This window comes from Salvia miltiorrhiza, chromosome 8 (genome assembly GCF_028751815.1).
Source record: "Salvia miltiorrhiza cultivar Shanhuang (shh) chromosome 8, IMPLAD_Smil_shh, whole genome shotgun sequence".
Classification (NCBI taxonomy): Eukaryota; Viridiplantae; Streptophyta; class Magnoliopsida; order Lamiales; family Lamiaceae; genus Salvia; species Salvia miltiorrhiza.
In genome coordinates this window covers 54,067,335-54,092,078 of record NC_080394.1, presented here as the reverse complement: position 1 = coordinate 54,092,078, position 24,744 = coordinate 54,067,335, and the positions used below count along the sequence as shown (strand labels likewise).

General features: G+C 34.4%; 3 protein-coding genes and 1 pseudogene across 4 annotated transcripts; 3 read left to right on the top strand and 1 right to left on the bottom strand.

Annotated features, from left to right (window-relative positions):
• The first annotated feature begins 4,553 nt into the window (after nt 1-4,553).
• LOC130998684 (pentatricopeptide repeat-containing protein At4g33170-like) lies at nt 4,554-6,039 on the top strand (annotated as a pseudogene).
• A 7,940-nt stretch (nt 6,040-13,979) lies between these two features.
• Nucleotides 13,980-14,732, top strand: LOC130998683 (uncharacterized). The gene has a single exon (XM_057924095.1). It carries the CDS (start codon nt 13,980-13,982, stop codon nt 14,730-14,732), a length of 753 nt encoding a protein of 250 aa, XP_057780078.1.
• Nucleotides 14,733-18,167: 3,435 nt separating this feature from the next.
• Nucleotides 18,168-22,156, top strand: LOC130999163 (shaggy-related protein kinase theta). 2 transcript variants are annotated; one of them, XM_057924663.1, is made up of 13 exons: nt 18,168-18,914; nt 19,624-19,800; nt 19,894-19,986; nt 20,070-20,129; nt 20,213-20,485; nt 20,564-20,638; nt 20,824-20,880; nt 20,965-21,105; nt 21,192-21,242; nt 21,337-21,432; nt 21,506-21,589; nt 21,669-21,771; nt 21,869-22,156. In XM_057924663.1, the coding sequence occupies exons 1-13, from the start codon at nt 18,855-18,857 to the stop codon at nt 21,928-21,930; spliced, it is 1,332 nt and encodes a 443-aa protein (XP_057780646.1). In that variant the 5' UTR covers nt 18,168-18,854; the 3' UTR covers nt 21,931-22,156. The 2 variants fall into 2 exon arrangements, with proteins under 2 accessions (XP_057780646.1, XP_057780645.1); XM_057924662.1 differs by having other exon boundaries at nt 18,268-18,914; nt 19,624-19,806.
• Nucleotides 22,157-22,231: 75 nt separating this feature from the next.
• On the bottom strand, nt 22,232-23,179 carry LOC130998682 (pentatricopeptide repeat-containing protein At4g16835, mitochondrial-like). Its single transcript, XM_057924094.1, has one exon. It carries the CDS (start codon nt 23,177-23,179, stop codon nt 22,232-22,234), a length of 948 nt encoding a protein of 315 aa, XP_057780077.1.
• Nucleotides 23,180-24,744: the final 1,565 nt, after the last annotated feature.

Genomic DNA, 24,744 nt, shown 5'->3' with positions numbered 1-24,744 from the left:
AAGACACTTGTTATGGGACAGAGGAAGTAGCAGTTTATTACAAACAAAAAAAAAGTATTAGTATTACATAATAAATTAAAATTAAAGGTGAGAGTGAGACACATAGTGGGATACCAAATATGGGATAGAAGATATTAAGTGATATACATATAGGATACGATTACTTTTTAGGATTAATTTACATAAATAAAAATAATAAGACTTATCCCTTGTTGAAATGAATTAGAATTTTGAAGTATTTCAAATTATAATTTATAACATTTAAGCTGATTTTGCTTATTTCATATCTCACTAAAATAAATAATGAGACTATAAATTTTCTAATCTTTAAAATACAAATGCTCAATCAGGTAAAATAAACACATCCATATAATATTAGTATATCACAACAAAAATTTCGGGGCGTTGTTGATGATTTTCTATCTTTCTATGAATAAATCGTAGTTGGAGATAATTTTCAATAGATATTTTTATTTAGGTAAATATTCAATAGATTCTTGAATATTAGTGAGAGTATCGACAAAGTCGAAAATTTTGGCAATAGGAAGAGACACGTCGTGGACCACCGACCACCTCTTTTGTGTTTATTTAGATTTTTTAATTTTTAAAGGAAACAATATATATATAACATATTAAAAAATTTCTTCACATAACTATCACTAGTAGCAAACAATTCCTAACTTTTTCTTTGACTTACTTAGCCTATTTAGAAACGATAAACACGACACAAGCATGATCAGCAAGATGATTGTTGTTTTTATTTGACTTCTTAAGCCTATCTATTATATTTACCAAAGAAAAAAAAATCTTAATGTTTAATATATAAAACGACATTTTTATACATTAAATAAAGATATAAATATTTCTTTACAAAAAAAAAAGGAGTGGGAAAAAACATTTGCTTAGCTACCTCAAATTGGCAATATTAGATTTCGATTATAGATTTGAAGATAAAGAAAAAAAATCAGTAATAAATCATATAAACGCTTCGACACAAAATATTCAAGTTGGGCCGTACATAGGTTTTTTAAGCCCATACAAGAAGGAGATGTTGCTCGGCCCATTGCATATAAAATTAATCAATTTTCTTTTACTTAATTATGGTAAATTAATATACGTATATATTGTTTCTGAATTAAAAATATCAAAACACCATACACGATAAAATTATTTAATTTTTGAAGAAAATTATGAAGCTGTAAGGTAAATATAACATTTTCAAGAAATGAGTGAATCGTTTTGTTGGGGAAAAATAGAAAATTGAAATTGCTTTCAAGAGTACTGGGCTCAATTGTTACATTTATTGGGCCTCAGCTTATTGTTTTAGTAAATGGGCCTTATCGTAAAAGTTGGACTCACATAAATGGCATTGAAAATTATCATGATATTTATTTGGATTTTTATTTATTTATCTATTACTTTATCCGTCACAATTCAATAGACCACGTAACTTTAATACAGATGCAAATAAACGAATAGTTTATAATAAAATAGAAGTGAGATTTTTTTTAAGAATATATTTATCAGAAAACTAGAAGAGAGAAAAATAAAGATATTATTTTTTAAATTAAATGAAAGATAATTATGCGTGGCCACAATATCATTTAGTAGAATAATAAATTTTGTGGAATATTTGTTATGTATTGATTTTTTTTTTTAAGAAACGACTTATTGAAAATGAGACATCCAAATTATAAAATATGACCTATTGAATTGAGACAGATGAAGTATGAGATAAAAGTTATTTAGGACATTAATCAAGTCGATCTAAGACTGAAAATTCATGCACGTTAATGGTTTTCTTTATATTTTTGTTATTTTATATTCTCCCCGTCTCATTATTGTTAGTCAGTTTTTTTTATCCCAATAATAATAGCTTGTTTTTATTCTAGGTAATAATTTTATATTACAAATAATATGGCCCACATACTTTTACACTACAATCTTATTATTATTCTAAATATCAGTGCCCAAAAGAAATAAGCTAACAATAATGGGACAGAGAAAATATTTACTAGCATTTGCACCCCGTGCAATGCACGAAAAATGTTTTTATATATTGATACCAACTCAATGATTATAATACTTATAAATATAACAAAAATAATAAATTTAACTAAACATATGTGTGTGAAAAAATTAAAAAGGAATCCACAATAATAAAATTTGATACTATTATTATAAAGGAAAAAAAAGTTAAAAAATAAAAAAGATTCAAAAATAAATTTATTAAAAAATAACGCCAGCAGCCCCATGGGTTAGGATAGTAATTTAATGTTTTTCATATCCAAAATTTCCTTAATTAAGGGGATTATGTTATTTACATATATATCACCTTCCATACATATCTTTAATACGCATAAATGTAAAAGAAAAGAAAAGAAAACATATTTTCACAAATTTCACACGATTTATATGGAGAACTCAGAAACTAGTTGACGCCACTTTTATGATGAAGGACAAGTATCTATCAAAAACAAAATCGTTAATCAAAAACAGTACTGTATGAAATTAAAAAACCTATCATCAAAAAAATCGTTAATCATACATATTATTCATACAAAACATCAAAAACAAAATTCATACATACTAAACATATTATTCCATATGATCTGTAAAATTCATATAAGCCAAACATATTATTTATATATATGACACAATATTCATACATGTTTATATATACTACCATTAATCATAATCCAACATAATTCCAGGTTACCTACACAATGCAACTGTATGAATTATTAAGCAATTACATTTGAATGTACTGTATGAATTATTAACTGTATGAATTATATGCGTATGAATTATTAGGCAAGTATTTTTGAATGTACTGTATGAATTATCAACTATATGAATTATATGGTATGAATTATTAGGCAAGTATATTTGTATGTACTGTATGAATTATCAACTATATGAATTATATGGTATGAATTATTAGGCAAGTATATTTGTATGTATTGTAGTCTGTATGAATTATTAGACAAGTATATTTGTATGTACGGTATGAATTATTAGATTATGTGTTGTTTTTTGTCAAGTAATAATTATCGGATGAAATTCCAAAGATATAGTGAATCTGAAATGATTTTCTCCGTAATTATGTTTGAATATGCAATGAAATCTTTTCCCATTCTTCACGTTAATGATGACATTTTTATTACCAAAAAATATGGCTTTACTTTCGAAAACGGATAATTAAGATAGATAGAGAATAAATTACACTACCCAATTATACCCTCCAGCAAATATTATGTACGAATTATAGGTACACAAAAAACGAATGTAACGCCCCATAGGAAATTAATCTCAGCCGTACAAGATTAGATTTTAATGGTTATGATTTATCCTTATATTATAGTCTAAGGGGAGTTTTTTGTATAGCCCTCCCCTATATATATATACTCCCTCCGTCCCGCGAGTCTTGACACGTTTGGGTTCGTCACGGGAATTAAGGAGTTGTAGATTAGTGTTTTAAGTGTGTAATTAATAAAATATAAAATTGATAAAGTAAGAGAGAGAAGGTAATAAAAGTGATAAAGTAGGAGAGAGAATATAATAAAGGTGATAAAGTAGGAGAGAGAAGGTAATAATTATTGCCAAAAAAGGAAACGTGTCAAGATTCGTGGGACGGCCCAAAAAGGAAAACGTGTCAAGATTCATGGGACGGAGGGAGTATATAGAGAGAGAGAGAGAATGGATCCATGGAGAATGCATATATTTTTGAGAATAGAGAATTAATATGGTCCCTTAGATATAGCAGATCTAACGGTTTGGATAATTAGTGCTAATTTATATTTAAATTAAATTAAAGGTTATTAGGTAATTTATTTGTGTGTAACCGTCCTCATCTATTTAGGAGTTGACCAAATCTTGTTATTTTCGGTAACCGTCCCTTAGATATAGCAAGTCTTTATTTTGTTTTTTATTCCTTTTTTATTCTTGAATTATATCTACACGCATGATAATTTTTTATGATAATCTTAATTTTTCTGTATCACATAATATAAAAAGTATGCAACTTCAAGGACTCATTCGAAAAGAAACATGAATGTTATTTTGTTATGATTATTCGAAAAGTTATATGTAAAATATTTTATTCAGGTATTCGTAAATTGTTTATGCTTGTTCGAAATATTTTATATCAGCAAGAAAATTCTAATATTTTATTTAAATATTCGTAATTTTTTACGCTTTGTTCGAAATGTTTTATTCAGATATTCGTAATTTTGTTGTCAAAATATTATTCACATGTATATGAAATAATATGTATTATTCATCATAACCATTTATTTATTCTACTAAATTAAAATAATATTTAATATGTATTCATCAAATTCTTTTAACATATTCCTTGTATTCACCACTTTCATATAATTATTCATTAAATTAACTAAACATACTCTGCTAAAACTATTCGAATATTTATAAATTGCCATATATGTAAATTATTTGAATACATAGTTGGCAGCACGGAATTCGGAGGAAATTGTGGAGTAACAATTAAATTGAATATTTAAACGGTTTAAAAATACTATAATATAAAACGAATGTATGGATTGGATACAGATGCGTTCGTTGTCACAGGCCTTATTGATGTCTATGCAAAGTGTTTGTGCATCGTGGATGCTCTTCGAGAGCATGCCTGGGGAGAGAAATCACGTGACTTGGACTGCGATGATCACAGGGTACTCTCAAAATGGCGATGTTGATGGAGCATTGCGGTGTTTTAGGGGCATGAGGGTAGAAGGGATCGAGGCTAACTAGTACACGTTCCCGGGAGTGTTGGTGTCGTGTGCAGCCGTTTGTGATCTTAGATACGGGGCGTAGGTGCATTCTTACGTTGTTCGTGGTGGTTTTGAGGTTGATGTGTTTGTGCAGAACGCCTTGATTGATATGTACAGAAAATATGGGGATCTGAGCAGTGCTTGGAGGGTGGTGGAGGCGATGGAGGTTGATGATTTGATCTCTTGCAACGCCATGATTGTCGGATGCGTAAGACAGGGTTGGCCTTGTTTAGAATGATGCATGCGAAAAGCATGAAACTTGATGTCTTTACTTATCCCTCTGTGTTAAACTATGTTGCCTTGATCAAGGAAGTGAGCACTGGTAAAGTTGTTCACTCTTTGGTTGTTAAATCTGGATTTGAAGGCATTCGACTCAATGAGAACGCAAAATGTGGTGTCGTGGACTGCATTGATCGTTGGCTACGCGCAGAATGGCGAGGGGATGAGGTCCCTCCAGCTCTACGACGAAATGAGGGTTGCTGGCGGTGAGCCTGACTTCATCACTTTCATAGAGTTGATGTTCGCCTGCAGCCACGCGGGTCTGGCTGAACGAGGGCGATGTTACTTCGACTCTATGGTTAGGGATAAGTCTCGGCCGCGATCACTACGCGTGCATGATCGATCTGTTGGGAAGATCTGGGAGAGTCGAGGAAGCAGATAAGCTGCTCAGTGAAATGAAATTTGAGGCCGATTCAACTATATGGAAATCCCTGCTCTCTACCTGCAGAAAGCATGGAGATATTGATCTTGCAAAGAGAGCAGCAGCATCTCTCATTGAAATGGAGCCTCAAGATCTTGTGGCGTATGTGTTGTTGTCGAACATGTACTCTGCAGCTGGGAAGTGGGAAGAGGCTGCCTCGATCCGAAGCTCGATGAAGGCGAAGGGCGTCGTGAAAGAGCCCGGCCGGAGCTACGTGGAGATGAGCGGCATGGACCACACCTTCACCTCCGATGACCGGAGCCATCTAGAGGTGGCCGCGATCTACTTGAAAGTCGAGGAGCTGTTGACGTCGATTAGGGCAGCCGGCTACGTCCCCGATACGAGCTTCTCGCTCTACGACATCAACGAGGAGGAGAAGGCGCACGGCCTCGCCCCGTCCGGATTTACAAGAATGTCTAGGTCTACGGCGACTGCCACTCGGCGATGAGGTTCGCGTTGAGGGTCTATCGGTGGCTTATCGTTCTCAAAGATGCGAATCGGTTTCATCATTTTAAAGAAGGGGAGTGTTCCTGCAATGACTATTGGTAGAGTTGGTGAGTATTGGAGTAACCTTGATACAAGATCCACTGCTTCAGCTGGAATTTTTTCCTGAAAAAATAGCTTCAGTGAGCTAGGGATGTCAATCGGGCCGGGTTTAGGGCTAGCTCTATCGAATTATGGGTTATTCGGGTGCGGGCTAATCGGGTTAAAAAAAAATTGGGTTAGAAATTTTCAATCCTAATCCTAAATGTTCAGGTTTTTCTTCTGATAATATTATATTTGTAATAAATAAATACACGTATAAATACTTAATATTTCTACATCGAATTACATAATACTCTCTCCGTCCCAACTTTTAGTATACATTTGAGAGTAGCATGGGTTTTAATAAAAGTGGTTAGCTGTGTTGTGAGTGAAATAAGGGTCTCACCTTTTATGTAAGTGTTAAAATAATTAAAGTGGAGCAAGGGTCTCACCTACTTTTACTAAAAATGGAAATAGTACTAAAATGTGGGACGGCTGAAAAAGAAAAGTTGGATACTAAAAGCTGGGATAGAGTGAGTAATTAATGTGCAAGTCTTAGAGATATAAAGATGCAATATTTTTATTAAATAAGTATTATTTTTTAATTTTTACATCTAAATATTTTATGTTAAGTATTGGATTAAAAATACAGAGAAGTGAAATGATGAATATAACTTATAATATTGAATCAAAATAAATTTCACAAACTTTTGAAAAAAATATCTTATTATACTAATTTTGATAAACAAAGTAATGAAGTTAAAAATCAAATAACGAGAAAATTTTCGTATAATCAAACGAGCACATTATTTTGGGTCAGGCCTATAATGTTTCGGGTTAATTTCGGATCGACCATATCGGGTGCCAGGCTAATAAAATTTGAAATTTTTTATCAAATTGAAAATTCTCAGTCCTAGCCCTCTCGAATTAAAGGATTAATTGAGTCAGTCTACGACTTTAGGGCCGAATTGACATCACACACACATGCTTATGAACAAACCTTGTGCTATAGATGGGCTTTAATGTGAGGAAAGTTAAATTCGTATGGAGTAATTTGGATTCATGCACTTGATTTCCTTTCTTGTTGGAGTCCCTAAAACCTGATGTCCAAATAAACCACACATCAATTATGTGCAAACACTGGCAATCTTAGATATAAAGATAGAATAAAGAAAGAATTCATTTTTCTACACCTTAATTATTTCAACAAACTGATCGACACTGCTTTCTAAATTAATGTGGAATCAGTGGTGCGTCAATTCTTGATTTGATTGCAGGTTATGAGTAGAGTGAAACTAATGAAACTGGTTTTTACTGCATAGAAATTGAATCAAGTTAATTTCTCCGAAAGGAAGATTATGTTTGTAAATTCATTAAGTGCTTAAGCATAGAAAACAGCTTTATTGCTCCATTTTTGTATTTAATTCAGATTTTAAAACTATGCTCACCGAAAAAATATCAAAGGGGGTGTACAATTCAGATTCTAAAAGTTTTTTTTTTTCAAAAGTCCATAAGTATTCAATTCAGATTTTAAAAAATTCTTAAAAACCTGATGATATTCAATTATGTCTCTTGATTTCTTTATTGAGATCATTTTTTGTTTAACTGCAGAACATTTCCTTGTTGCATATGAATTATGATGTTTGCCGCATATGATTGTTTTCTTTGATGCAGGTCAATTGAGTCAGAGGAGTTTTTACTATAGTAACTTAAACTGATTTAGAAATTAGGATAGAAAATTTTGAACTTGTAAGAATAGGACATCATAAATAATGCACCAACAGAACAATTCTCATTTTAAGAATTTCGGGCTCACTTGTACAAACCGAGCACATGACTATACTTACAAGTTACAACAATCAAAGTAAAGCCCGAAACTCTTAAAATAAGTGGAGAATTATCTTGCAAGTGCATTACTTATTAATTAATATCCTATTTTATAAAATTAATTTTTTTTTATCCTAATTTTCAAATCAATCTAAATTATTGTGCTAAACACTCCTCTAACTCGAGGTCAATTCTCATCTCATCAGCTTAAGCTTTATGATATATTGATATGGGAAACACAAAGATATTGGTATTTGGTTGGGCTTTAAGCTTTATGATATGTTTTTGCAGCCCAAATAAGAAGATGTTGTTCGGCCCACTGCAAATAAAATAAATCAATTTTCTTTTTAAATTTTTCTTTTACTTAATTAGGGTAAATTAATGTACATATATACAGTTTCTGAATTTGCTCCATTTTTTTATTTATTCTCTCCAACCACATCATCATTAGATCTTGGGAAACATAGTTTAAAGTTTAAACCCCCTAATTTTTCCGCTACAACCTCCACAAATTTATAAATTAAAAAATATCAAAACACCATACACGATAAAAAATTATTTAATTTTTGAACAAAATTGTGAAGCTGTAGGGTAAATTATATCTTTACAATTTCAACAAGTGAACCGTGTTGTAAGGGAAATATAAAATTCAAATTTCTTTCAAGAGTAGTGGGCTCATTAAAAATGGTGTTTATAAAAATAATTAAAACTTAAAAATATTCAAAATACATGGATACAAGTATCCGTATCCTAAATTGATAATTTTCATCATTCTTTATTGATACCTATTGTATCCATCATGCCCTAAATATGTAAAAGTCCTTTCTTTTATAGGTTAATTAATTCCACGTAAGTTACTGAACTTTTAATAAATTCTCATTTTGCACATGAACTTTAAAATATTTATTAAAATTACTCAATTATTAATTTCTTCTCATTTTGCATATTTGCTCATTTTTCATTATGGTGACATAACATAAATATACTCGTTTAGCATGAATATGCTTGCGTAGAATAAATATGATCGTGTGGAAAAATAGAATTGACATTGTAATTTATAGTTGGATGGAAACTGTTATAAACTATAGAGAAGCGAGAGAATAGAGAAGAGAATACGAATGTAGTGTATTCAATATGATGGCCAAAGGCCTCTATTTATACAAGTAGGAAGTTTGGGTTTTAGGGAGATTTCTTGGTCAACACACATAAGATATATCTTATAGATATATTTACAACATTTTCCCTTGATTGACCAATCCCTAAAATAAAAAAATATTGCCTCATTAAAACCTTGCTAGGAAAACCCAATGGGACAAAACCTAGTCGAAGGAAAAAGAGTACAACTGCTTCCCCTGAACTTGAGATCATAGAAGATCTTTGAGTCGACGCATGCCGATCTCATGTACCAACTTTCTGAATGTCGATGTTGGTAATGCCTTGGTGAATAAGTCCGTCAGATTATCACTTGAGCGAATTTGTTGAACGTCGATATCGCCATCCTTTTGAAGGTCGTGTGTGTAGAAAAGCTTGGGAGAAATATGATTTGTCCTATCGCTTTTGATGTATCCTTCCTTGAGTTGCGCGATGCAAGCAGCATTGTCTTCATATAAAATAGTTGGTTTGGCCTTTGATGAAGCTAACCCGCACGACTCTTGGATATGACTCGTCATATTTCTCAACCATACATATTCTCGACTTGTTTTGTGTATTGCAATGATTTCAGAATGATTTGAGGATGTTGCAGTCAAGGTTTGCTTCACAGATTTCCATGATATAGCAGTTCCACCACATGTGAAAACATATCTAGTTTGTGACTTAGCTTCATGTGGATCGGATAAAAATCCTGCATCCGAGTACCCCATTAGAGTATTATCAGATTTTTCTTGATAATATAATTCAAGGTCAATTGTACCCTTTAGATAATGTAGAATGTGTTTAACACCATTCCAATGTCTCAAAATGGGTGCAGCGCTAAATCTTGCTAGAAGATTGATAGAAAAAGCTATATCCAGTCTGGTATTATTAGCCAGATAAGTTAACGCTCCAATGCACTTAGATATGGTACTTCTGGACCAAGTATTGTTTCACCCTCTTCAATTGGTCGAAATGGATATTTCTTAGTATCAATAGATCTAACGACCATTGGTGATGCTAACGAATGTGCATTGTCCATGTAAAAGCGTTTTAACACCTTTTCTGTATATGTGGATTGATGGATAAACGTTCCTCCACGGATACGTTCCATTTGCAAACCAAGACAAACTTTGTCTTTCCCAAATCTTTCATCTCAATTCTTTCTTCAAATATTCAGCAGTTTTATTGAGCTCTTCAGGAGTCCCAATTAAATTTAAATCATCAACATAAACTGCTATGATTGCAAATCCACTTTCGGTTTTCTTAATGAAAACACAAGGGCAGATATCTTTATTCTTGTATCCTTTTTCAAAAGATACTCGCTCAGTCTATTGTACCACACACGACTAGACTGTTTCAACCCATACAACGATTTTTGCAGTTTAATTGAATACATGCTTTTGGGTTTTGACTGCAATCCTTTAGGCATTTGTTAAATCTTTCAGGAATTTTCATATATATGTCATTATCTAATGACCCATATAGATAAACAGTTACTACATCCATAAGGCGCATATCAAGCCTTTGTGACACAGCCAGACTAATCAAAATCTGAAAGTAATAGCGTTCATTACGGGAGAGTATATTTCCTCATAATCAATTCCTGGTTTTTGTGAGAAACCTTGTGCTACGAGTTTTTCTCTACATCTCGTAACTTCATTTTTCTCGGTTCTCTTTCTAACAAAGATCCACTTATTTTCAACATGGATTTTATTTTCCGGAGGTAGGGCTACATCTTCAAATACTTTCCGATTATCACAGGAATTTAATTCCCTTTCTATAGCTTCTCACTTTGGCCAATTAAGTCTCTGTTTGCATTCTGCAACAGATTTTAGTTGAGGATCCTCATTTAAAACATGACGAGCTATATGAAAGGCAAATATATCATCAACAATGATATTTTCTCTCTCTAGTATCTGATGTAAATAATTTATTGAGATCTCATGATTTTCAGATACTTGTAATTCTTTAGGAATTACATCGCTTTCATTGGTTGATTAGTCATTTTCGTCATTGTTTGGTTTCCATCTTGCTCCTTTCTTTTTCTAGGCATAGAATCTTTGGAACCAACTGGTCGACCACATTTTTGACGAATTTTAGACTCATTTGCTGCCAAATTTATTTGTCCTTCAAGGACATCAATTTTAGCTGGAGTATTTGCAGCATATATGTGAGATTGTGTCACTTTTCTTGTATCTACAAAAGCATCAGGAATTTGATTTGCAATCTTGTGCAAATGAACGATCTTTTCAATTTCTTGTTTACATTTGTTTGTTCTAAAATCAAAATGTGATAAGTTTTTCTCATTTCAAGAGAGTTCCTTGTGCTTTTCTGGATGTAGATTTGTTCCTCCTAATGTTGGAAATGTTATTTCGTCAAAATGACAATCTGCAAAACGTGCAGTAAATAAATCACCTATAAAGGTTTTATATACCTTATAATTGAGGGTGAATCAAATCCAACATATATCCCAAGTCTTTGTTGGGAACCCATTTTTGTTCGTTTTGGGGGGGGGGGGTGCAATTGAGACTTAAACCGCGCAACCAAAAGTTCGTAAGTGAGAAACATCATGTTCTCGGCCAAAGATAATTTGCATCGGGGAGTATTCATGATTGGCTAATGGCCTTAGTCGAACTAATGTTGCAGCATATAATATGGCATGACCCCAAGCAGTAGTTGGGAGTTTTGATTTCATAAGTAATGGTCTAACAATAATTTGAAGACGTTTAATAAACGATTATGCTAAACCATTTTGAGTATGGACCTGAGCGACTGAATGTTCAATCTCAATTCCAATAGCCCATACAATAGTTTTCAAATGCTTGAGACATAAACTCACTAGCATTATCAAGACGAATTCTTTTAATTGAATTGTCTGTGAATCGAGCTCTTAATTTTATGATTCGAGCAAGTAGTCTAGCAAATGTTGCATTTCTAGTAGAAAGCAAGCATACATGTGACCATCTATGAAAGACATCAATTAATACCATAAAATATCGAAAAGATACACAAAGTAGATGTATAGGTCCACAAATGTCTCCTTGAATTCTTTCTAAGAAAGATGGAGATTCAGTATTAACCTTCGTATATGAAGGTCTAATGACTAACTTGCCTTGCGCACAAGCATCACATGGGAATTCAATTGTAGAAAGAATCTTTTGATTCTTATGTTGTGCCCATATGAATTATTGATTATTCAGCGCATCATAGTTGCTCCAGAATGTCCAAACCTATCATGCCAAATTAAGCTTAAAGCTTTTGAGTCATTGAACTTCGCGTTCATGACATGGTTTCTCAATTGCTTTTATGAATGTATAATACATTCCAAAAGGTAATGATGCTAATTTTTCTTTTGTCAGCTTATAGCCTGAAACAAAAGAATTTATGCAAAGATATTCATTTCTACCTTCCACACAATTGTCTCGATGTAGTATCCATTATTACGGACATTCTTGAAACTTAGTAAGTTCCTTTTAAACTTAATAGAGTACAGGGCATTTTCAATATCTAATTTAGTATCAATTGGCAAAATGATACAAGCTCTCCCGGAGCCTTCAATTATGTTTGATGCACCTGATATTGTGTTAACATTATTATCGTCTAATGTCAACTTAAGGAAATACTACTTCTTCTTTTGAAGAATAATATGTGAAGTTATTTCACCAAGACAAATATCACAGGATTTCATATGATGTTAGTGTCTAGATGTTCATGCCTTGTTAAAAACCTCTCCGCAAAAACTCTATGGGAAAAATTCGGTAGAGGAAAAAAGTACAAGACATATATATTTACTCATATATTACACTAGTTGCCTCGTTAAAAACCTTAACTAAGAAAACCTCATAGGAAAAAAACTTAGTAAGGGAAAAAGAGTACAACCATTCGGCCTTTAGGGCCATTTGACCTTCACGGTCTAATTTTCAAGAGCATGTAATATATATTTCTTTTCAAGAGAATGTAATATTCTTCAGGAATATTACTTGTGCTACTTTAATAACACCAATTTAAGATCTTGAATATAATATTATTCAAAAATGCTACTTGTGCTCAAGGTCTAATTTTCAAGAGCATGTAATATAAATCACTCTTCAAAAGCATGTAATATTCTTTAGGAATATTACTTGTGCTACTTTCATAGCATCAATTTAAGATCTTGAATGCAATATTCTTCAGGAATACTACTTGTGCTATTTAAATAGCATCAATTAATTTTCAAGATTATTTTGAAATAATAGAATGTATATATATATATATAATATTTCAGAATATAATATGTCAAATATCTTTATATATATAAAAAGCAAAGTAAATGTAAATAAGTTCAATTAGAAGGATATAATTGGAAATTGAGGGAAAAAATTAAACAAAAACCGCCAGCCAATATTCCTTAAAAATCGCAGCAAATTAGTTGTTTAAGCACATATAATATTTAAATGCACAATGGTCAAGAACAATTGGGTTCCAAACGTTTTTTATTTTTTCATTTTTTGTTTAAGCACATAATATTTAAATGTTTCAAATCAATTAATTCTCCCAATACGGTGGTACTATGTTTGCAAAATTAATTTTAAATTTTAATTTGAATAAATTGTAATTGCCTCTTTTTTTTCCTTTCTTTTTTTTTCTTTTTTCTTTTCTCTATTCTATTGTTCCATTCTTCCTAAATTTTTTATTATTATGTCCATTGTTATATGTAATTTTAGTAGATGCCCGATTGAATAAAATCAGTTCTAAAAACTTCAAAAAAAATGTCAATTGGAAAATCTATATCTATATATGTAGAGAGAGAAATATATGTATATATATATTTATTATTTTACTCTATATAAAAATAGAACAATGAATAATTTGTTTTTTAAATAATTAATATTCTAAAATAACCATGAATGCTTTACTTAAAAAAATTAAAGTTTTTTAAAGGAGGGTTTGAGAATCTTTGGCATTCTTTTATCTTCTGTCCTTTTGCCGAGAATTGTTGGAGTCTCAGTGGTATGCAGCCGTATATGTCTACTGTGATTGCTCAGTGTGATTCTTTTGAGCATGCTCTTACTTTGATTTTGCGTGATCAGGACATTGAGAGGAAGGCCAACGTCTGCATGACCTTATGGCAAATTTGGAGGGATAGAAACGCTATGATTTGGCAGCATACTGTTCCGGTTCCTTCGAGGTCTGTTCTTTGTGCAGCTGCTGCACGAACTGATTGGAAACTTGCTCAAACGTTGCCGCTCCAGAAGGCTACTGCTCCAGCGTCTGTTGTTTGCGTTGGGTGGCATTCTATGCCTCAAGGTTCGATAAAATGTAACGTGGATGCTGCTTTCTTTGCGGAGGATCAGTCTATGGGCATTGGTATTGCTATTCGGAATCATGAGGGAGACTTTGTTATTGGTAAATCTATTAAGCTTCCGGGAAGACGTAGTGTTGTTGAAGGAGAGTTGTTGGGTATCAAAGAAGCTCTTTCTTGGATTAAGGAACTCAGTTATGGTAGAGGTTGCTTGGAATCCGACAGTAAACGTGTTTGTGATCTTATCAACTCAGGCGAGAGGAATCGGTTAGAGTTGGGGGTTATTGTTTCCATTTGTAAGCAAGACCTCTTGGAGTTGTCGGATTTCACTATTTGTTTTGTTGGGCGTAATCGGAATGGCATCGCTCATTGTTTGGCGAAGGCCGCGAGAGATATTTTCACACATCATGTTTGGAATGAACCCCCGTCTTCTGTGGTGGGTCATCTCCATGTCCCATGTTCTTGTGTTCAATAATATATCTCCGCTTTTCCCTAAAAAAAAAAAAAATTAAAGTTTTGAAGAAAAAAAATCTATTCTTTTTGTTACTTGTGGACAATTATATGTCTTAATTTATTATGTTTTTCTCTTATGTGCAGTTGTTTTTTCTATTTTTATATAATTTTCATTGAGATAAAATATGCAATATGTAATTATATATCTTAAACAAAAGATCATAAAAACTTTTTAATTTGATAATATAAATCAATTAAAAATAAGCAAGTTTTGATTATTAATAATTTCTCTCTATATATATAATTTCTCAACGAAACCTTTATATATATAGCTTTTATGGAGACCACTCTCCTACATAGAGAACAAAGACCAAATCATGTGCGTCGATCTTGCTTAATCTAACGGTTCATATAATTTCCTGATTTGATTTTTCATGTAATTAAATATTGGTTGATTAAATCTACTGAAATCTGGGATCACGTTGAATAAATCCCGAAAATTCTGAAACTTCCTGTTCTGGGACCTGATCCGTCAATGAACATAATATGTGAACATTATTATGTTCATTTGTTTTCCTACGAAAATATCGACGAACATTAGTATATTCATTTATTTTTTACGAATATATCAACGAAAATTAGTATGTTTATTTATTTTTTTACGAACATATCAACGAACATTAGTATGTTCATTAGTATTTTCTACGAATATATCAATGAACATAATATGTGGATGCATTATTCACGTAATAGACTCTTCATCAAATTAATATTCCATAAATAAAAGATTTGATTGTCTATATCTATGACAATTAACGAAAATATCAAATCTTCACTAGATGAATCATCACCCTTGGATATACGAAGATCAACGCACATGATTTGGTCTTCGTTCTTCGAATTTTTTATGGTCTCCATATATATATATATATATATGGGTTTTTCTTTATTTTTAAAATTAATCAAATTCTTGAAAGTTGATAATGTTGATCCACTTAAGCATCTATTTAACATTTTGTAATTTTTCTCATTGTTATCTTTTATTTATTTATATTTATTTATGACATTTCGATTTTTCGTATTATGTAGTCCTATTTATTTTATATTGAAAATTTGTTAATACGACATAATATTACTATTATAAGAAGATAAATACTCCCTCCGTCACAAAAAATGGCGCACAATTACTATATTTGACGTCCATAAAAAATGAGGCACTTTCCTTTTAAGTACATGGGCCCACCTATTTTTCTTATATTCTATCCTTACAAATACATTTTATTAAAAAAATCAATTTTAATTAATTCAATCTAAACCACTCATTTCATATATATTTTCTCCACGAACCACTTACTTTATTAAAACTCGTGCCCAAATAATGTGCTCCATTTTTAATGAAGGGAGAGAGTATTATATATATGCAGCTCATGCAAGTCTTGAATCATAATCACCGCGCATCGCGCGGGAGGTACGCTAGTTAAAATAAGAACACAAAAATCATGGAATTTAACATGAAAATTGATACCAATAAACTTTATTGTAAACAAGTTGATTTGATTTATTTTAATGAATATCAATTCGTCATATTAGAGGAAATTATAAAAGTCGGAATTTGATAAAATCCTATCAATTGTCGACAAAAAGAACATTTATTGATCTCATCACCGAAGCATGTGAATAATTAAATTGAATCCGAAAAAGGGGCCTCCAATATCTCCATTTTAAAGCATGGAAAACAACGATTAAAATGATCAAACAATTGAATCCCAAAGTTGAACTATCGAAATATTCATTTGAATATTGTATCAATCGAATCCAAAAGCTCTTAACAATATCAGAAATCAACGGACATAAATTTATTAGAATATAGGACAGTACTTAGAAATAGTCGAATTCAATAATGAATACTAATACTCCTATCATATTATGAATTACGCAATTATTATGTCGAAGCAATGGTATGAATTGAAATTCAATTAATTAATTAATTCTATTTACCTTGATTTGAGATTGATGTAGAATTCTGCTTCAAACATCTTCCATTGATACGTACAGCGGCCATTGCTTTCCACGCCATTTTTGATGGAGTAAGTCGGAAGAAAAAAAAACAATTGAATCAAAACACAAAAATAATTGCTAGAGTGTTGACTCCATCAGATTCACAAAATACAAATCATGCGACTTTTTTTTTTTTTATAATGAAAATATTTTTAGGATAAACCATAACACCAACAATAAAAGTAGAACAATCGTGCTGATAACGTGTTATAAACTAGAGAGAAGCGAGAGAATAGAGAAGAGAATACGAATGTAGTGTATTCAATATGATGGCCAAAGGCCTCTATTTATACAAGTAGGAAGCTAGGGTTTTAGGGAGATTTCTTGGTCAACACACATAAGATATATCTTATAGATATATTTACAACAGAAACCACGTTATTTCAACCTCAAAATTTGGTTTGTTTTGTTTTGTTTTTTCTTTTCCGGTGCCTTTTGGAGCTGTTACGAATTTTCTCAGCATGCGTTTAAATACCATAAATTTGAGAGAGAGTTAGGATTCGCATATATATTTTTATTTTTATTTTATTTGAATACTCATATTGATGGATTAATTGCGAATTGGAATAAATTGAGCTACTATATAGTCAAACGCTCTAATCCATAACAATAACTGGCCAATGAAAAAAGGAACGTGGACATTCAGATTTCCGCATGTAGTTCCATTTGTCACACGTTACGTTACAATATTTGATTTAAACTCTTTTAGTAAATCTTTATATTACGAGGAGGCGTTTGTTTTGCATGTTTGATAAAATATATTAGTAATTTTATTATTAATAATAAGATTTCTTGAATTCTATCCTTTTAATAGAATAAAAATCATGTAAAGTTAGTTTAAAATGATAAAAATAAACAGAGCATTTAAATATCCCAAATTTTCAATCTATCAAAATAGACAAGAGAATTAGCTTTGTTATTTTTATATATCAAGTCTAATCATTCAAAATAAATGCCCCTAAAGAAAATATTTTTTTTTATAAATTTACAGTAAATTTTCTATTCGTATTAAATAAAGGATTAATTACTTATAAATATATAAACTGTACTTAAATTTTTTATACAATTTTTTTTAAAAATAAATTAACCTAAGTCGAAAGTTAGCCGACTAATAACTTGATTGATTGTCCATCGAAATTCAAATAATCAAATTATTGACCGACGAATATTCGAAATTGGCCAACCAATAATAAAAAAATAAATTTAATTAAAAATTTAAATTTAAATATAATTGATGTATTTATAAGCAATTAATCTTAAATAAAAAAAATTTATGGTCATGCCTAGCAAAATAACGCGCAATCAAGGAGAGAGAGAGAGAGTTGATCGATTCAAAAATTCAAAAAGTCGCAATTTAACTGCAAAAGAAAAAGGAAAAACTCAGTCAAATTTTCACACACCAAACTAAACAACTCCCCCGAATAGTCCGCTTCTCCCTCACCTCACCTAATAATAAATTCTTAAAAAAAAAAAAAAACCCATTTTCGTAAACTCGGATCCGCTCTGCGCCGTCGGATCTCATCATGATGGATGGACGGTGCAGAATCAAAGTCTGACCGCAAGTACGAAAACAAGGAGAAAAGAAAAATGGTGGGTCGGAAGGAATAATGATTAGGCCTTGAAGCTTTGACTGAAAGCGGAAATTGGGACAAAAAATAAGATAGAGAGAGAGAGTTTCTTGTCTGAAAGAAGAGGTTTTTCCTGTCATTTATTTGGGATTTTTTTTTTTTTTTGGGTTTCTTTTGGAATTGCTTTTTTCCCCCTTTATTTCTATCCTACATCTCTCTCTCCCTCTCTCTCCTTTGTTTCTATACCGAAAGCAGGGAAGAGGGCGAGGGAGGGAGCTTGAAAAGAGATCACAAGCTTTGTTAATTTCCCCCTTTCTTGTTTTCTGCCCATTGTTGGATGAAGGGTTGATCGACAATCTGTTTTCTTGCTTGGATTGGAGAGTGAGGAGAGGAGAGGAGGGAGAGAGAGCAAGGGGAAAGGAGAATTTTTTTTATATATTTTTCTTTTACCTGAAATAAAAATCCCATCTTGGGATTTTGATTGGTGTTGTTGGGTTTACTTTGAATTGGGTGGTAAAATGAATATGATGCGTCGGCTGAAGAGCATTGCTTCGGGGCGCACATCCGTTTCAGATCATGTAAAATTTCGATTTAGTTTATGTTTTTGTCTTAATTTTGAGTTCTTGTGTTACTTTGATCTAAAGGTTAGTTTTGAATAGCTGGGGGGAATTTGATTTATTGTGGGCGACTTTTCTTGGGGAGTAGATTCTTGTATCTGTTGTTTTAATCTTATTAATATAAGTACAGAAAATGGTGAGAGAAGTGAGAGGAAATGGGGTAAATTTGGATAATTTGTCTTATTTGTTATTATAATTATAATCCTATTGAATACAAAAGAGCAAATCTTTTTATTAGGTTTGAATTGTTACGTGAATTTTCAATTAGTTATGGAGCTGCGAATAGTGTGTGCAAATGATGGCAATTAGTTGAAGTTTGGATTTGTTTGGTAGGTTTGCTCATATTTTGGCAATATATGTGGTGTTTTTATGTTGTTAATCTGCCTTCACATGCAAGATTGAATTCAACAAAACAAAGACAAAATGTATTTCTATGGCTGCATTTCATTGTTGAAGGGAATATAGTTTATGAAATAGATGTATTTCAAATGTAAATTCTGAAAAAATGGTGTAGGTGTGAAGAACTGTGCTTCATCTTGTGGAATTTCCAGTTCATATTAATGTTTGGGTGCATCGATGTCTTGACTCTTGAGTGTTGCTTTGTGGGGGCAATGGGCATGTCTTGTTCCGTTTACTTGTTCGTGATGAATGAACTTCTGTTTCATTGCAGGGTGGGGATTCTGGCATTAAAAGGGTGAAGGTGGAACAAGGAGATGTGGACGGTGAGCTGCCTGCAGAGTCGAACTCTACGGAAGCTGTTGCAGTCGCATCAGACGTGCATGAGCTACCGAAAGAGTTGCACGAAATGAAGATTCGAGGGGATGGAAACGATGACCATGATAACAGTGTAAAGGTTTCCTTGCATATTGATTTCCTTAATAAGTAAATGGATTTGGTGTAAATCTCGAGTTTTTTATTGAACTTGTGAATTCTTTCCCAGGATATGGAGCCAACTGTTGTTAGTGGCAATGGAACTGAACCCGGTCAGATAATCGTGACCTCAATTGGTGGCCGAAATGGAGAACCAAAACAGGTTACTGAATCATTCTGTGTGAATTCTTTGAAACTTACTCGATGATTCGAACTTCTGTCTAATTTGCTTTCTTATATCCTTAGGTGATGTCTTATATGGCAGAACGCGTGGTGGGAACTGGTTCATTTGGAGTTGTATACCAGGTACTACCTTGTTGGGAGAGGGATTATGTAGGGATCTATAAATACGAAGCTTCATTTACGTTTCTTTTTTATTTTTGCTGCAGGCTAAATGCCTTGAGACGGGGGAATCTGTTGCCATAAAGAAGGTTCTACAGGATAGGAGATACAAGAACCGGGAACTGCAGATGATGCGCTTGCTCAACCATCCTAATATTGTTCAGCTGAAGCATTTCTTCTATTCGACTACTGACAAGAACGAGGTGTACCTTAATCTTGTGCTGGAGTTCGTCCCTGAAACTGTTTATCGGGCTACGAGGCAGTATAGCAGAGTCAACCAGTACATGCCCATCTTAAACGTGCAGATTTACGTGTATCAGGTACATTATGCTCTACTGCGTGCTTTTGCATTTCGGTTCTTGATTTCTTTATTGAGATCATGTTTTGTTTAACTGCAGATCTGCCGTGCACTAAATTATATGCATAGAATTATCGGAGTTTGTCATCGGGATATTAAGCCTCAGAATCTGCTGGTATGCTTGTTTTACATTATTACTCTGAAAAAGATAGCCCTTTTCCTTGTTGCCATATGTGATTGTTTACCCAATTTGAGGCTTGAGCTCCGTCTTCCCTATTCGCATCATTTTTGTTTTGGAATCTTTTTCGTTTAGCCCGATATGTTCTTTCTGAAGTTCGGTACATGTGAATCTCATTGCAGGTGAATTCTCAAACTCACCAGCTTAAGCTTTGTGATATGGGAAGCGCAAAGATATTGGTATGCCCCTCCCCCGCCTCCGTCTCTCAGATTTGATTGAATTCAAGACATGTTAATCAACTAGAGGTTTCTGGTTTGCTTCAGGTACCTGGTGAACCAAACATCTCGTATATTTGCTCTCGTTATTACAGGGCTCCCGAACTGATATTCGGAGCTTCAGAGTATACTACTGCTATTGATATGTGGTCCGTTGGTTGTGTCATGGCCGAGATGCTTTTAGGACAGGTACGTTTTTATATGTTTACGGTTTGACAAATTCGAAACCTACTGTCTACACCTAGAGCTCTGACGATTACTCGGAACACACGCAGCCTATATTTCCCGGTGAAAGCAGCGTTGATCAGCTTGTTGAAATAATTAAGGTGCCGAAAATTGAACTTTCTCTTTATTATTTTCTTTATATCTAACATGCAAGTGTTTGTACATAGTTGATGTGTGGTTTATTTGGAACATCAGGTTTTAGGGACTCCAACAAGAGAGGAAATCAAGTGCATGAATCCAAATTATAGTGAATTTAAGTTTCCTCAGATTAAAGCCAACCCATGGCACAAGGTTTGTTCACAAGTGTGTGTGTGTGTGTGTGTGTGAGAGAGAGAGAGAGAGCTAACTGAAGCTATTTTTTCAGGTGTTTCACAGGAAAATTCCAGCTGAAGCAGTGGATCTTGTATCAAGGTTACTCCAATACTCACCAACGCTACGATTCACAGCGGTAAGTGCGTTCCTATCTTGTATTTTGTCGAGTTTTCTAAACCCGCCGTGTTGTTAACTCTACGATATAATTTTCCCAGTTGGAGGCTTGCGCGCACCCCTTTTTCGATGACTTGAGAGATCCTAATACTTGCTTGCCAAATGGCCAACCATTACCTCCTCTCTTCAATTTTACAGCAGAAGGTGACTGAAGAGATCTATCATTTGTTTTCTTTTAAATTTAATCTCTTTGACTTGATAGTTTAACAACCTTTGTATAAATCTGTGTTTATTCTCCCAGAACTGGCCGGTGTGCCTTCGGAACTGCTCAAACGCCTCATCCCCGACCACGCCAAGAAGTGAAGCACGGGTATATTAACGAGACGAGGTTGCTGTATATGTTGTGGTGAGCTTAAAGATGAAGATGTTTGAGGGAATCATGTGATGATTGTAGTGATTCTTGTATATGGATTTGCATACAGTTGGGTATTAGATCATATATCCAGTTTGCAGGGTATCCATGCTGCAAATGGAACCCTCCAAACTGGATAAAATTTTACAAGATTTTTAGGTACATATTTTTTCCAAATCTTCATTTGCACTGCAAATATGAGTTGTGTGTGTGAAAATTGCTTTTTTTCGAGATCGCTCACTTCACCAACTATTACCAATGATGAAACCGATTCGAATCTTTGAGAATGATACGCTGCCGATAAATCCTCGATGCAATCCTCATCGCGGAGTGGCAGTTGCCGCAGACCCAAACGTTCTTGTAAATCCGGCCGAGCACGCCCTCGTGCAGCTTGAGGAGGCAGAATGCCAACGCCAGCTTCTCGCTGTGGTAGGCGAGGCCGTGCGCCTTCTTCCCTTCCTCGTTGATGTTGTGAATGGAGAAGCTCATGTCGGGGACGTAGCCGGCTGCCTTGATTGATGTCAACGCCTCGTCGACCTTCAAGTAGACCACGAGCCTGTGAACCGTGCTGCTCATCTCCACCCAGCTCTGGCCGGGCTCCTTCACGACACCCTTCGCCTTCATCGAGCTTCGGATCGAAGCAGCTTCTTCCCACTTCCCAACTGCATAATACATATTTGATAGAATAAAATTGTGAAAATTATGTGCGAGGCAGTGTTCGAAAGTAGAGTGTACAAAAATTTGGAAATGTATCAAAAAGGAAAAATATGCATAAATATGGGGGATGGATGGAGCAGTTAAATGAGGCTCAAATTCCATATCACTAAGCAACTTCTCTGCTTCCTCGACTCTCCCCGATCGTCCCAAAAGACCGATTGTGCACATGTAGTGATCGTGGCCGGGCCTTACCCCGTAATCTCTAACCACGGAGTCGAAGTAACATCGCCCTCGTTCAGCCAAACCCGCGTGGCTGCAGGCTAACAACAACCCTATGAAAGTGACGAAGTTGGGCTCAACGCCAGCAGCCCTCATTTCTCCGTAGAGCTGAGGGACTTCATCCCCTCGCCGTTTTGCGCGTAGCCAATGATCAATGCAGTCCACGACACCACATTTTGCCTTCTCATTGAGTCGAAGGCCTTCTTCGCATCCTCCAAACACCCGCAGTGAGCATAGATTTAGAAACTGAGCACAAGAACTCATCACAGTGGAAGCAATAACACATCAAGTTTCATGCTTTTCATATGCATCATTCTAAACAAAGTGATGACCATGTGATTGCACCGCGTTTGGGAGCTTTCATCAAACAGTTTCCGTGCATCAACGAGCCTCCCTGAATCATCGCGTTGCTCCACGTCACCTCATCTCTGTTAGGCATTTCATCGAACAGTTTCCTCGCATCATCAATTTCGGCCAAGTTCAACAGCTCGGTTAAATACTTGTTCGCGTCAAAACTGTAAATCTTTCCCGCTAGAGAAAGAATTTGTGCATAACCCGATTTCTTCCGCCTCTACTATTAAACCAAAAATTAAAATTAAGCGCAATGGTCACAAGCAAACAAGCGTGGGCTCGCTGCAACGCTGCGAGAATTGGACTAATCTTCGGAAACGTCACTAATTTTGTGGGGAGGCAATGTCTAAAACGTGGCACGGTGGTAGTTTCTTGTTTTGCTATATGTGTCGGCTTCACTGGCCAAGTCACCACGGCGGCGGCCTTTTCTTGTGAAAAAAGTTAAAACTAAATTAATTTTTTTTTTAAAAAAAAAGTTTAGAAAAGTTGAAATGCCTTGAAAATTAAGTTAGAAACAATAGGGCGAATGACCATATTCAACATACAACATCAAATTTTGTCCACCATTTGAAAAAATATAAATTTTGGCCATTTTTTGTATGTCATGACTATTCTACCCTTCTCCCTCTCTCCTCTCTCTTTCTCATCTCCGATCCTTCTCTCTCTCTCCAGAAACGGCAGGTTGCGTGGCCTCTCGGCTTCCGATCTCCTCGGGTAGAACTCGCAGCTGAACTGGCGGCGGCCGCCGACGATGATAAGCCGACCGTCGGGGAGGATGTGGTTGGTGGCGTACCAGCAGCGCAGGGCGAGGGCGGGGTTGATTTCCTGCTAGTCGCAGGAGGCGTAAGCGGCAGCGTAGGGCTTGTAGAGTCGGGCGGCGCGATCGCCGTCGTTGTAATCGCCGGTCTGGAGGACGGTGCCGTTGGGGAGGACGGCGGTGGAGGAGCGCCAGGTGTCGGCAGATCTGATCTGATCTGTATGCGGCGGTGGCAGATCTGATCTGATGAGGCGGCGGTGGATCTGATCTGATTGTTGCGCCGCCTCCTCCATCGACAGATCTGATCTGATATGATCTGTGCTGCACGTATGGCACTGCACACTTCCCCCTAGGGTTTAGATATTCCATTTAGGGTTTAGATTATCCATTTGAGGTTTAGATATTCCATTTAGGGTTTAGATTATCCATTTAAGGTTTTTAGATGTTTCATTTAGGGTTAAAATGTTGTTGTTGTTTCTGTATTTGTATGGCACTAATAGTGCCATAAGTGCCAACGAAAATCCAAAATAAAACCAAGTAAAATGGTCATTTGGGCACTTATGGCACTAATAGTGCAATAAGTGCCAACGGAAATCCAAAATAAAACCAAAGTAAAATCTTGACACTTATGGCACTAATAATGCCATAAGTGCATAACCCGACCCGGCACGCGACCCGCGTGCCTGATCCTACCCGGTCCGCCTCATTAAGGGTAAAAACG

Bases quoted from the DNA above. Each gene is read 5' to 3' on its own strand.
- LOC130998683 (XM_057924095.1), top strand. From the start codon at position 13,980: ATGTCTACTGTGATTGCTCAGTGTGATTCTTTTGAGCATGCTCTTACT.
- LOC130999163 (XM_057924662.1), top strand. From the start codon at position 18,855: ATGAATATGATGCGTCGGCTGAAGAGCATTGCTTCGGGGCGCACATCC. The intron at 19,987-20,069 runs GTTACTGAATCA...TTATATCCTTAG, and splicing joins GAAATGGAGAACCAAAACAG to GTGATGTCTTATATGGCAGA. The intron at 20,130-20,212 runs GTACTACCTTGT...TTTTTGCTGCAG, and splicing joins CATTTGGAGTTGTATACCAG to GCTAAATGCCTTGAGACGGG.
- LOC130998682 (XM_057924094.1), bottom strand. From the start codon at position 23,179: ATGAGTTCTTGTGCTCAGTTTCTAAATCTATGCTCACTGCGGGTGTTT.